We start from the raw sequence: 14,115 nt of genomic DNA, 5'->3' as shown, positions 1-14,115 counted from the left end.
GTGAGCAGTTGGTCGAGCATCCACTGTAATGTTCTCCTACTTCCCAAATTCATCCTGTTTCACAGAACTGCAGCCAGAGAAAAACACGTAGCTGTGAAGCATCCATTTGGTCTACGCCTTGATTCTTCTTGGCACTTCATTGTAACTGAACTCATGAAGAGAGTGCTGGCCTGGGCCCGGTGAGACCCCTGTACACACCTTCACGTCACCGCGTGTGGTGACGCCCTGGGGACACAGGCCTGGCTTGTGCGAGTGGAGGTTTTAAGGCCTCTGTGCAAACAAATCATCTCTGAGCCTCGAGAGTGGGGTTGAATGTCAAGTCAGGAGCCTTCAAGTGAGAATTAGAGATCATCCTTGCTATCACGTAACACCATCTACCTGTATTTTATTTTGAGACTCTCAAACTCTTCTTAATAAAATACAGGTAGATGTTTGAGAGTAACACCAGGACTTCCCTGGTGGCTCAGATGGTAAAGTGTCTGCCTGCAATGCAGGAGACCTGGGTTCAATCCCTGGGTCAGGAAGAACTCCTGGAGAAGGACATGGCAACCCACTCCAGTATTCTTGCCTGGAGAATCCCACGGACAGAGGAGCCTGGTGGGCTACAGTCCATGGGGTTGCAAAGAGTCAGGCACGACTGAGCAACTTCGCTTTCTTTCTTGCTTTCTGAGAGTAACAAAGTTCCTACTGACTCTCAAATAAACACAAATCTGGAACAATCAAAATCCAAGAGTTTCTTATCTCCAAGAAGTACTAACAAGAAGCAAAGCTATCTGTTTTCATCATTGAAATAAATATTAATGTGGAGGCAGGGAGGGAAAGTAGATAAAAAAGACAGGCTTTGAGAAAAGAGAAGAGATATGCAGAGCAGGGCGTGGAGCGGAACTTCCGCCCGTCCCTAGCTGTGGGGTCAGGAACCAACGCTCACCATCTGGAGGGTGCCTGGAGCTCAGAGGACCAGAGAGGGGCAGGGCCCGGGGACCAGAAGCCCGCAAAGGCTCTATAAAAACTTGAACAGTCTGTGTCCACTCAGAGCGGGACCGCAGCGCTGGGAGAAAAGAGCACAGTGGCCCCAGCCTGCCCACCTCCTGTCGCCTCCTCAGCGGGGCAGCGCGTGCCACGCCTGCTCGTTCCAGAGCACCTGGAGCTCCCGTTTCTCAGCCAGGCTCCAGGGGCCGCAGCTCTGGTGTGCTCAGTCCCCGTGGGTCTGTGTTAGTGTGTGCTCGCGGTGGACGGCGCTCCTGTGTTTGTCTTTGGGCAGGCTTCCTGCAGCCCCTGCTCCAGCTCCTCTGCTGGGTCCCTCTCCGGGCACGAGCGCCCCCTCCCCATGGACCCTGAGTGCGGAGCCCACCTGCCCTCGCTGCCTGCATCTTCCTGCAAAACTTGCCCCCTCCTCTCGACACCTAAGTTACCTCTCTTTTCACTTCATGCTCCTAATTTTCTTTTTGAAAATGACTGTAAACGGGAGGATCTCTTAGCGCTCATCCAGTAGACTTGAAGCTTTTATGATGGGAACATGGCCCAGAGCAAAGATGCCTGGGGTTGAGCATCTGCCTGGGAGGGCTTCCTGCTGGTCACATCTTCGTGTCTTTTCCAAGCACATCCTCATCCACGTCCTTCATCTTTTCACAATAACGATGATGGAATAAGCCTTAGTGTTACCATCATTTTCATTTCACAATGAAGAAGCCAGAATCATTTGGCTAAGAGGACAACTGTCCTGGGTCACACAGCCAGGTGCCTGTCTCCAAAGTCAATACCCTTCCTTTGCCCACTCTGCCCTGCAGTGCCGACCGCCCCCACCCACACCGGCATTTATCAGCAGAGTGTTGTCCACTTTCTCTCTGTTTGTTGGGTTTACAACATAAATCTAGTCATAAAAATAGGAAAAAAAAAAAAAAGAATTCATCACAATCGTTTGCCCTTGGTTTTTAACTCCCTGCTGCTGTCCCGTGAATACAATGAAAAGCCATCAAGAGACCCCAAATGATGCTGGTAACACCTGTTCTCAATGCTGTGCGGTCTCCCTCACGGTTTCACTCAGCGTCTTAGACGTATTAAGACAGATCCCCCTCTGCAAGACCCACAGTCTATTGTTTTCACCTATGTTGCCGGCTAGTTTTTCAAATCAGAAAAGGGGGGATCTAGTAGAAGCCCATCCCACTGGCTCTGTGCTGGCCAGCACGTCCTGGTGATCCATCAGCCCCGGCCAGCAGCTCCCGGCGGGGCCGTGCACACGTGGAGACACAGACGCCCTCCTCACCCTGCAGTTTACTTCGTCCTTCTCAGGCGTAGTGTGAGTCTCGTTGCTTAGCTATTCACACGGCTACCGCAAAGGTCAGCAGAGAAAGCGCTGTCACTCCCACTGTGCAGATAAGCACGTGCCCCCGATGCCCTGCTGGTGGCTCTGAGGGTGTGCCGAAGGCCCTGAGTAGCATCTGGCCGTCGCAGAATCCGCTTTTCATGGGTTCTCGGCATCCATGCTAACTGCCAGTTAATGACCAAGGCCTGGAGGGCTGTCGTAGCGTGGGGGTCCTTTTGTCAGACTGTCCGCTGGGTCATCTGTGTGCAGCGAGGAGAATGCAGACTTGGGAATGTCGTGGTCGCAGGAGAGGGAGCCCCAGTCCCTTCCGGCCCGTTGGTCTGCAGGCCAGTCTCAGCGTGACCCCTGGCAGACCCCCTGACATCACGGCTCTTGGTTTGCTCCCCTGGGTCTCTGTGCTCAGACTCCACACTGCTGTCTTCCTTTCCCGTCTTCTCAGAGGCTCTCTTGGGTGAGAGTCTTCAGATCCCCACACAGGAGTCAGAAGCCCATCCCACGGCTCTCAGACGCTCATGCTCTCCTCGCAAGGCCTGCCAGGCCTGTGTCCCACACGGCAGGACGGTGCTCCCTGGCCGAGCTGGGTGGTGAACCCCTGTGTGCTGTTTGTTGCCCTCTGGACCTTACTCTCCGCGAGGACGGGCCCTCCTCTGAACCCTCGCAGAGTCCAGGAAAATGCTTGACAGAGGACAGTCCCCCAACAGTCACTAAGCAAGTCCAATTCAAGACGGACCTGACTCTTTCCTACCCGAGAAATACGAGGCTTTATCCCTGAAAAGTGGGACACAGAGGAAAGACTATTAAAACACTGAAGTAGAGTGCTTTTTAAACACACGTGGATTGGTGCATGTTAGTTCCAGCAAATGGATGAGGAATGAGTGAGTGAGTGAGTGAGAGAGAGAATGAGTGAGTGAGGGGTGGCTGTCTCTGGGCAGAGAACACCCCGCAGCAGCCGTGTTTCCCTGTTTCAGCTGCAGGCTCAGGGCTGGAAAATCCTTGTCCGGCTTTGAGTCACGGGTTCGCTTCTCTATTCCGCTAGAAAGTAGGGAGCACTTTCCTGAGATCTGACAGCTCAGGGTCTAATGTGAAGCTGCCCTTTAAAGCAGGGTGTGTGTTTCTAGTCCTCCCCACCTCCTTCCTTGGTGGTTCAAGGTCACATCCTCTTTCGAGCCCCCCAGATCCACCTGCACCCTGGACTCACGACGGGTTCTGACCCGTCTCCCCTCCCTGGTGTGTGGGCCTCGTCCTGGCATCGAGCAAGCACACGTCCTTGGAAGCGATGTTGCTTTCCGGTGGCTCATTATTTAGAAAGTTCTTGCTTTGGGGAATCTTCCAGCTGCATGATTATGTAATTCAGAGATGTTTTTCTTAATTTAACCCATGCCATGTGTTATCTCGTAAAAACGCCATCTTCCATCAGCATATCAACATTGCAGGGGAAAAGTTGTCCGTATTAAGAGTTTAATCCGTTTCTTAAGTGGTTTCACTTTGTTCCCACGTTTCCTCTGGTTTAAACCCACACATTTATTAAGCACAATGTGGACCCTGGCTGTAATCCGTGTACACTTGGCCTGCTTTTGCTGGTGCTGCGGCCAGTTGACCTGCAGGCGGACATGCACGTGCAGCCCCTTCCCGCCCACGTGCGGGCTGCCCTGCATCCTGAACGGAAGAGAGGCGGGCCCGGGACCCCAGGCCGCCGCTGTCATGGCGCGGCTCAAGGTGGGACAGAGTCCCTCTAAGCTGGACAAAGGGCCTTTTATCAGAACCAGTGTGAAGGCCCTCAGCCACGTTCGTTAGTGAACACTAAATTCTTTAGAAGAGGAATATTGGTATATTTTATTTTCCTCCCTGGGCTTTGTTTAGTAAAGAATCCAGCTCCTTGAAAAGCTCACTTTCCTCTGTGCACTGACTCCCCTGGAATTTAATTGCTGGTAAAAGTGGGGAGGGGGAGAAATGTGGAGAAAGTATGAGTTCTCTCATTTCTGAGAAAGAACGGGTCCATTGTTTGTTCCACACCATTAAATTACCAAGAATTACAGTCAAATCCCAAACGCCTGAATGCTCGACATTTTCAAAACTGAGAAGAGAGAGGCTGTCGCCCTCCATTTAGAGAGAACGGTAATTATGGTGTCTTCCCTAAGTCATCTGCATTTCCTCGTCTTAGGGTTTCAGGAAATACAAATAGAGCACCTCTTATATGTAAAAATTAGCAGGATTTAGGTTATTGCCTGTTTTCATCTGAAATTGAAGGGCGTTCCTTCTGGGCGGGCTCCCGTGTGGGCCGGGCCTGGGAGGGTCCCGGGATGTTTCAGTCAGCTCTGCTCCTCTGTGGCCCCTCTCCCTGTCTCTCTTGCTCTTGCACAAAACTGCTCTGGTCCCAGCCAGCTGAGTCATAGGAACAAGTCTGTGAAAACTAGATGCTTGTGAGGAGCGGAATGAGGCAGCTTTGAAAGACAAGCAGCGTTTCATGCAGACAGGATCCCTCGTGTGGAGATCCTGTCTCCTGGGAGCTGCTGCTGCCAGGGCTGGAAAGTTAGCTCACACGAATCAGTCTCAGGGAGAGCGAAAAGAGAAAGAGGTTGAAATTCTGCAGTGACAGAATTCAGTCATTGTGCTTCTGTGCTTTTTTTGGTTCATAGCTCAGTTGTGTCCGACTCTCTTTGACCCCATAGACTGCAGCACACTAGGTCCCCTTGTCCCTCACCATCTCTCAGAGTTTGCCCAAGTTCACATCCATTGGCTTGGTGATGCCATCCAACCGTCTCATCTTCTGTTGCCCCCTTCTCCTCCTGCCCTCAATCTTTCCCAGCATCAGGGTCTTTTCCAGTGAGTCGGCTCTTCACATTAGGTGGCCAAAGTACTGGAGTTTCAATTTCAGCATCAGTCCTTCCAGTGAGTATTCAAGACTGATTTCCCTTAGGATGGACAGGTTGGATCTCCTTGCACTCCAAGGGACTCTCAAGAGTCTTCTCCAACATCATAGTTTGAAAGCATCAATTCTTTAGCACTGAGCCTTCTATATGGTCCAACTCTCACATCCATACAGGACTACTAGAAAAACCATAGCTTTGACTAGATGGACCTTCATCATTAAAGTGATGTCTCTGCTTTTTAATATGCTGTCTAGGTGGGTCATAGCTTTCTTCCAAGGAGCAAGCATCTTTTAATTTCATGGCTGCAGTCACTGTCCACAATGATTTTGGAGCCCAAGAAAATAAAGTCTGTCATGGTTTCCATCGTATCCCCACCTATTTGCCATGAAGTGAGAGGACTGGATGCCATGATCTTCATTTGTTGAATCTTCAGTTTTAAGCCATCTTTTTCACTCTCCTCTTTTACTTTCATCAAGAGTTCCTCTTTGCTTTCTGCCATAAGGGTGGGGGTGGTGTCATCTGCATATCTGATGTTATTGATACTTCTCCCGGCAATCTTGATTCCAGCTTGTGCTTCTTCCAGCCCAGCGTTTCTCATGATGTACTCTGCATATAAGTTAAGTAGGCAGGGTGACAGTATACAGCCTTGATATACTCCTTTCGTGATTTAGGACCAGTCTGTTGTTCCATGTCTGGTTCTAACTGTTGCTTCTTGACCAGCATAAAGGTTTCTCAGGAGGCAGGTAAGGTAGTCTGCTATTCCCATCTCTTTAAGAATTTTCCACAGTTTGTTTTGATCCACACAGAAAGCTTCTGTACTTGCTCTATTTAAGAATAAAAAAAATTTTTTTTTTCAAAATCTTGGAAAGGCAATGATTTCTTTTCACTTGCCCATTGGTTAAAATAAGCACAGATCATTTCAGCAAGTGAACTTACTCACAGGAAAAATTAGAGCGTGGAAAGTCTGCCCCCTGCGTCCCAGAGCCCTGCTGGATGAAGATGTGATGCTCAGGTGCTGAGCACAGCCTGGTGTCTGGAGCCTTCATCCAGAAACCTAGGAAATGGCCCTTAGTCAGCTCCCAGAGGTTCAGGTAGAGAAGTGGTCGCCTACAGGCTCCTGGCCACGGTGCCCTCGCTGCCCGTCTTCCCCAGGACCCCACCTGGACCCCAGGAGGGATGTGCTTCCCTGGGCAGCTGGCCCCCAGACCCAGGGCCCTTCCCTCCCTATGGCTTCACCTCAGCTTCGGTGTTATTGGTCTTCACATGTCACCAAGCAGAACACTCGGAGATGAAAGGGGCGAGTTTGGGTGTCTATCTTCTCAAGGAATGAGGCACCCTGAATTTGAGACTTTTCTTTCTTTTTCTTCCTGATGAGAGAACAGGTCCATGAGGTCCCTGAGCTTCTGCTGAACTCCACCGCCACTCTTCCTCCGGCTCCTACTTGAACAGGGAGGGGTCGCTGTGAGCGGAGCTAAGTATTACGGGGGCAAACATGCTGGATAAACCGTCCAAATGGCCACAGCGCCCAGGGCTCTGCACACACCGTGGAGTGTTGAGTAGTGGCCACACCTCAGCGCGCATCTTCTTTCCTTTGATGACTCAGTGGTGCTCCGTTAATCAGAGCAAAGGCCTGTGTGGGGCAGGCGACGCTCCAGGAGCCACGTCCTCTAACACAAGCAGTGTTGGAGCCACCTTGGCGTCTGTCGTTGTGTCTGGGGCGAGCAGGACTAGACAGGACTGGGGTCGTTGTGTCTGGGGCGAGCAGGACTAGACAGGACTGGGGTCGTTGTGTCTGGGGCGAGCAGGACTAGACAGGACTGGGGTCGTTGTGTCTGGGGCGAGCAGGACTAGACAGGAGCGGGGTGGGACGTGGAGGGGCTGTGAAGCTGAGCTGGCAGGGGACACCATCCACGGGCGGCGGCGGGTGTGGGGGCAGGTGTGGGGGCTGGTGACCAGATCTGAGCCCCGCTGGGAGACCCCTGAGCCCTGAAGCTGTGTGTCCAGGTCATCAGAGGAGCCAAGGCAAGGATAGGGATCTAGGAGGGGCCCCCCTGAAGCCCCTCGGACCCCATGGGAAGAACTCCCTCTGGAGCCAGGGCACTTACTCAGAAACTGACCTTCCACACGAAGGGGTACCTGGGGTGTGGATGAGATTGTGCGGTGCTGTCCAGCAGGGAGGGCCTGCCCCCCAATTCCAGAAAGACAGGGGGCTCCGGACGCATGTGACTTCCAAGCTTACGGCAAAACGTAGTGAATGGAGGGGTCAACCAGGCACTGAATTCACAGACTCAAAGCAAAGCATTGCTATGCAGACTCTTAGAGGTAAACAGAGCACGTGTGTCCCAGGGCAGATCTGGACAGTGCCCAGGCCAGTGCTGGAGCGTTCAGAGGTTCAGACACCGATGCTGAGCAGAGCAGGGAATGACCAGCTATCCGGATGACTGAGACCGCGGAGGTCACAGGCTTCCGGGCTTCCCACCGTGTATCTGGGACACTCCCTCAATGCTAAGTGGCCTAGACAGCCTCCTGCATTCCCCAGAACACTCCTTAAGATGTCTGGATTCTTTTTTCTTTTCTCCTCCAAGTTTTTGAGAGTTGACCAAGACAAGGACAAAGACTGCAGCTTGGACTGCTCGGGCTCCGCCCAGAAGCCACTGTGCGCCTCCGACGGGAGGACCTTCCTATCCCGCTGCGAGTTTCAACGCGCCAAGTGCAAAGACCCCCAGCTAGAAATTGCTTATCGAGGCAACTGCAAAGGTAAGTTTCCTTCCATCACCGTTCAAGAGCCAAGCCCTGAAATGTACATTTATGTGCTTTCTCTTCGCCTGGTCAAGTTTTCCTATGTAAAAAGTCAAGAGTTTCTGCTCGTGAATCTTTGTCAGGGCATGTAGCGGTGAGGGTCGTTTTTGAATCATCATATTCTTGTTGAATGTTGTTTTTTCTTGGAATGTTTTATGACATCACACATTGCAACACAAATTCATCCAGTTTCACAGAAAGTTTCACAGAAAGTTTCACAGAACGTTTCCAGAGTCGCCTGAAATTATTCTTTCTTGCTCCCGTTTTTGAGAGTGGTTCTTCAGCCCTTCCTCCTTTCACCTTCTCTCGCACGTGGGGCGTGTGTGGCAGCGCCTCTGCTGTTTTCAGGGATTTTTTCTTCTTCTTTTTTGGCGCGGATTTTACACGTGTAATTTTCAGTTTTCCTGATTTAAGAAGCGGATTTAGAGCTAACAAGCACGCTTAGAGCAAAACATTGAAAGGTTTCCCATGTTAATGAAAGGTTTGACTCAGCAAAACACGTTTCAAACACAAATAGAGTCATTTTAAGAAAGAGATTTAACTTTTTTTTTCTTATTATCTAGGAGAAAAGACCACACAGGCTAAAACCCCCTTGAGACCATGTCCTGCGGTGTCTAGCTGTTAGCCCAACAACCGCTCAAATGAAGGGAAGCTGGTGCCTTGGACCTGCACTTGGCCAGGCTCTGAGTGCCCTGCTGTTCCTCCCACAGTGCCACCCAGCCTAGCGGGCAGGTCCGAGGCACTTCTCCCTGTGACAGAGATGGAGCTGCGTGTTCCCTGGACCTGGGTGCTGCTCCTGTTGGCGCCTCATGGGACCCTCTGCCCATGGGCGTTGGGCAGCCCAGTACCCACCTTCCTCCTGGCGTTTGATTAGCATGCCCCAAACATGTCACTCTGTGAGGAACTTGGATGTAACTTAATGCCTTGATGGCCATTACACACCTCAGGTATCTGTGCTGAGAAATGAGAAGTGACCCAAGAATAGTCTCAAGTATCAAGGGATCTTCCCTGCAGAGAAGTTTCTAGAAACAGTGGCCTGTGCTGGCTTAACTCATGAGGACAGGTGCTGTGGCGTGAGGTTTGAGTTTTATGTTCCTCTTTGGTGCCCTGTTCTTTTAGACAGCCCCATCAGATATCCTCTTGGTGATAACTCCCATCAGACACTCAGTTGGAGGACTGTGAGGAAGCTGCCACATTAAACCTCTGTGTTGGCCATGGTCTCCGTGGGTGTCTGAGATGGATTAATTACGCTGAGGCCAGAGGCCCATCCATCTGTCAGTCTGTCTGAGTCCATCTGCCAGGGTGGACTCTCCCAAACCTCGCACTTGGAGCTCTGCAGAGTCTACCTTGCATCACTTTTGGACAGGAGGTTAAGTTGGCATTAAACATGGATGGCCTTTTGGGAACATCATTTCTAGCCTACTTGTGTTTGGATCCAGCCTAATTTTTCTGGATTACTCCCTTGGTTGGAATTCTCACATCTCACTGAAGAAATTTCATGCCATAAATTTATGACAAAAAAGGAGATAAGGGAGAAGAAGTTTAAACACTACTGCTGTGGCTGCAGCCATGAAGGTAAGACACTTGCTCCTTGGAAGGAAAGCGGTGACAAACCCAGACAGCGTATTAGAAGGCAAAGACACCACTGTGTCGACAAACGCTCATATAGTCAAAGTCACGGTTTTTCCAGTAGTCACGTATGGATGTGAGATTTGGACCATAAAGAAGGCTGAGCGCTGAAGAATTGGTGCTTTCAAACTGTGGTGCTGGAGAAGACTCTTGAGAGTCCCTTGGAAAGCAAGGAGATCAAACCAATTAAGCCTAAAGGAAATCAACCCTGAATGTTCATTGGAAAGACTGTTACTGAAGCCCCAGTACTTTGGCCACCTGATGAGAAGAGCTGACTTGCTGGAAAAGACCCTGATGCTGGGAAAGATTGAAGGCATTAGGAGAAGGGGGCAGCAGAGGATGAGATGATTAGATAACATCACTGACTCAATGGACATGGATCTGGGAGACAGTGAAGGACAGGAAAGCCTGGCATGCTGCAGTCCATGGGATCGCAAAGAATTGGACATGACTTAGCGACTGAACAACAGCAATGAAGGTAAAAACAGAACTTATCTCTTAAAACCAAGTTTAATTCAAATCAAAAGGATTAAAATAAAGAGAATGTGAAGATACCTGTGAGTTTCAAGATCAAGTTTATTTGGTGCTTCAGCTACTGGGGGTGGCAAATGTATGAAGTTACTTTAAAGAGGCGCTGTCAGTTTACAGCAGTTTGAAATACGCGGGCATTAGGGACCCCGACATTGTAGATCTGGGGGGCAGGCTTGGGGTTCTGAGGCGTCTGCTCTCAGCCCCCGTCTCTGAGTCTAGTGATCTGAGTCTGGTCCGCAGGGGGCCATAGAAAAGGGGTTTCCCATCTGCAGCAGGCTTTTCCTGCATAAGCAGCCTCTCCCTGGATCCGGGCTCAGAGTGGGAGCGGGACCTCCCCAGATGGGATGGGCCCCTCATACCAGCTGGCTTGCTTCTCAGGTTGCTTCCCCATCCTGTCGCCCAAAGTCTGGCATCTAACACCCCCAGCCCACCCCAGGCCACATGGTGGGGGTTCAGTGTGAACAGGAGGGGCCTGGTGCTGGTGGGAGGACAGGCATCCTGGCAGCAGTGGGCAGCTGCTGCTGCCCTGCTCTGTCCAAGAGCGCTGGCTGGATTCCACACCAGCCCAGCTCGGGCGCGTTCCGCTCTGATGGTGAGAGGTGGAGAAGCAGGCCGAAAGGCCCTTCCACCGCAGAGAATGCAAAGGCCCATCCGCGTTTGCCCTAAATTGTTCCTGGTGTTGAAATTTGCTGGTGAATCAAGTATCAAGTTGGCGACTGTGAAGCTGTATGTTCTGAGGACATTTCCATGTATCTGATGGGTGACAGCTCCATGGGCCAGTCTCTTATGGATGTTCTAATTTGGAAACGATTGAAATATTTCAGTATTTGGTTAAAGTTGGATGAAAATGTTTTTTGCATTTCATATTATGCTCTGCTGACCTTGAACAGAAGTGCAGTGGTTTACACTGATGGGTTTTTCTCATATTTTCTTTGAAATTTGTGGAGTCTGTATTTTTAGAACCCAGCAAACTCAATGTTTTTCTTTTGATCTAAGACCATTGGGACTGTCTTTCTTTTCGAGCAAATCTCTGGCATTAAATTAAAAAAACAGAAGAAAGAAGAAAAAGAAAAGCCCGATGCCAGGCGAGCTTGGAGGTATCCTGAGGTTTCTGACACACAGCCATACAGGGTCCTGACAAAAGCGGCTTCCTGGAGATCCGAAGGCCCGGGTGTTTCGAGTGATGGGTATGTAAGAGGAACATTGCCGCCAAGCGATGCCTGATATTGTAATCCTCCTCCACTGCCCGAATCCCACAAGTGCTGTCCTGATGGTCATCGCAGAGTGACCGGAGCCCGCGCTGGGGTCTCCGTGGGCGTGAGTCTCATCAGCGCGTGAGTGCGGAGGGCCCGCAGTGCTGCGCAGGTGGACCCCACGCCATCATGCTTGTGACGACTTCTGGACCCCTCACTCTCTCCCTGTGGAAAACCTGAGTGATACACACCTGCGCGTTCACTCCGGCCAAATAGTGACCGTTGGTCTCGAAGCCTTGGGGTTGCTTACGGGCCCTTTGTCCGAGTCGGGCTGCTGTGGTGAGTGTCACCTCAGCATGCTCAGGGCAGGCTGGGCCCATGGGACCATCTGCATTCACCCACATGAGCCGGGCCACTTGCGGGGGACGTCCTGCTGACCTGGGCAGGACATGGACTCTGCTGGTCCTGCAGGGAGAGCTTAGGCCCCAGCTCTGTTTCTGGACATTCTGTGAAAGGCATGACCCACACACACGGAGAGTACCGAGGTTTTCCAGTGGATTTCTGTGAGGCCTGAGAGTGCCGGTCAGCCCCTCTCGGTACAGTGGTGCCCTCTCTGAAGTGCTCTGTGTGCTTTTACTGTAACTTTATTAAAATGCACGATGTAAAGCCTGAGAGCGGTGCAGGCGTGCAGCCCAACAGGACTGGCATGGCCCCACCTGCCTCTCTCCCCTCCCCGGTCTGGGGCAGGAGATGCTGTGGGTCTCCACATGGGCAGAGATAGGGCTGGGGTGGCGAGGTCCTGGCCTCTGCACACCCCAAGCTCCCAGAGGTCAGGGAACCATGCAGCCAGGACGAGACGCCAGGCTGACGGGCTGCACCTGACTTCTCATCTCTGAAACAGGGGGTTGGGTCAGGCGAACACAAGGAATTCTATCTCTCTGAAGGTTTTTCTGATCACGGACATGTGGTGGTCAGCAACCCTTGCTTATATTTGGAGAGCCGAGAAATGGACTGGAAGCTGCATCACTGGCCGCTTGCCTAGGCTTCAGATGACCTGCCCTGGAAGAAGGCAGGGCCTCTGAATTTCCCTCTACCTCCCAGGGAGGCTTTGTTATCTGGCGACGGTGCCCAGGACCAGGGCACAGTTTGGTTGCTCTAAGTCAGTGTTCAAGCTGGTTTTAGAAAAGGCAGAGGACCCAGAGATCAAATTGCCAACATCCGCTGGATCATCGAAAAAGCAAGAAAGTTCCAGAAAAACATCTATTTCTGCTTCATTGACTATGTAAATGCCTTTGACTGTGTGGATCACAATAAACTGTGGGAAATTCTGAAAGAGATAGGAATACCAGACCACCCGACCTGCCTCTTGAGAAATCTGTATGCAGGTCAGGAAGCAACAGTTAGAACCGGGCATGGAACAACAGACTGGTTCCAAATAGGAAAAGGAGTATGTCAAGGCTGTATATTGTCACCCTTCTTATTTAACTTCTATGCAGAGTACATCATGAGAAATGCTAGGCTGGAGGAAGCACAAGCTGGAATCAAGATTTCCAGGAGAAATATCAATACCATCAGATATGCAGATGACACCACCCTTATGGCAGGAAGCGAAGAACAACTAAAGAGCCTCTTGATGAAAGTGAGAGTGAAAAAGTTAGCTTAAAACTCAACATTCAGAAAACTAAGATCATGGCATCCGGTCCCATCGCATCATGGCAAATAGATGGGGAAACAATGGAAACAGTGGCTGATTTTATTTTTCTGGGCTCCCAAATCACTGCAGATGGTGACTGCAGCCGTGAAATAAAAAGACACTTACTCCTTGGAAGGAAAGTTATGAACAACCCAGACCGCATATTAAAAATAAGAGACATTGCTTTGTCAACAAAGGTCCGTCTAGTCAAAGCTATGGTTTCTCCGGTAGTCATGTATGGAGGTGAGGGTTGGACTATAAAGAAAACTGAGCACTGAAGAATTGATGCTTTTGACCTGTGTTGTTGGAGAAGACTCTTGAGAGTCCCTTGGACTGCAAGGAGATCCAACCAGTCCATCCTAAAGGAGATCAGTCCTGAATATTCATTGGAAGGACAGATGCTGAAGCTGAAACTCCAATACTTTGGCCACCTGGTGTGAAGAGCTGACTCATTGGAAAATACCCTGATGCTGGGAAAGACTGAGGGCAGGAGGAGAAGGGGACGACAGAGGATGGGATGGCTGGATGGCATCACTGACTCAATGGACGTGGGTTTGGGTAAACTCCAGGAGCTGGTGATGGAGAGGGAGGCCTGGCGTGCTGCAGTCCATGGGGTCGCAAAGAGTTGGACACAACTGAGTGACTGAACTGAGTTGAACTGAGCTGAAGTCAGTGTTGACCTGCCAGCATTTTCTTCAGCAAAAAGAGTCTTTCCACAGAGGAGTCTGTAGGTGTGTGATGTGTGTGCCTGTGTGCATAGGTTCACATACATGTGTATATGTGGGCAGGCACCTCCATGTGAGGAGGTTATGTTTGTGTCCTGCAAGAACATATGTACATGTGTGCTTGTGTGCATATGCGTGTGTGTCTCTCAGCCAGGCCCTTTTGGCCAGGCCTGTGTCCTCGCTTCCTGCCTCGTCTCATCAGACTCCTTGCACCCACATGCAGGCTCTGAGATGCCTTTGACACGTGTGGTTCCAGGACGGTTTAATCATGCCAGCACTTGTCCCTTGCAGAAACCCTCCCCAGGCCTGTTGGCCTTAACCTTCCATGGTGTTCTCCCAGGTCTGATGTTAG

At 50.9% G+C, this 14,115-nt stretch overlaps 1 protein-coding gene across 2 annotated transcripts in view; it reads left to right on the top strand.

Annotated features, from left to right (window-relative positions):
- Window positions 1-14,115, top strand: part of SMOC2 (SPARC related modular calcium binding 2) — a 155,964-nt gene that overhangs the window by 37,271 nt on the left and 104,578 nt on the right. For both annotated transcript variants that reach the window (XM_044923976.2, XM_044923977.2), the window contains exon 2: window positions 7,779-7,950. In XM_044923976.2, the coding sequence (XP_044779911.2) occupies window positions 7,779-7,950 (172 nt within the window). The remainder of the gene's footprint in view (window positions 1-7,778; window positions 7,951-14,115) is intronic.

This window comes from Bubalus bubalis, chromosome 10, assembly GCF_019923935.1.
Source record: "Bubalus bubalis isolate 160015118507 breed Murrah chromosome 10, NDDB_SH_1, whole genome shotgun sequence".
In the NCBI taxonomy this organism is placed as follows: Eukaryota; Metazoa; Chordata; class Mammalia; order Artiodactyla; family Bovidae; genus Bubalus; species Bubalus bubalis.
Note: the sequence above shows the minus strand (reverse complement) of the source record. Positions and strands in the feature narration are given on the sequence as shown.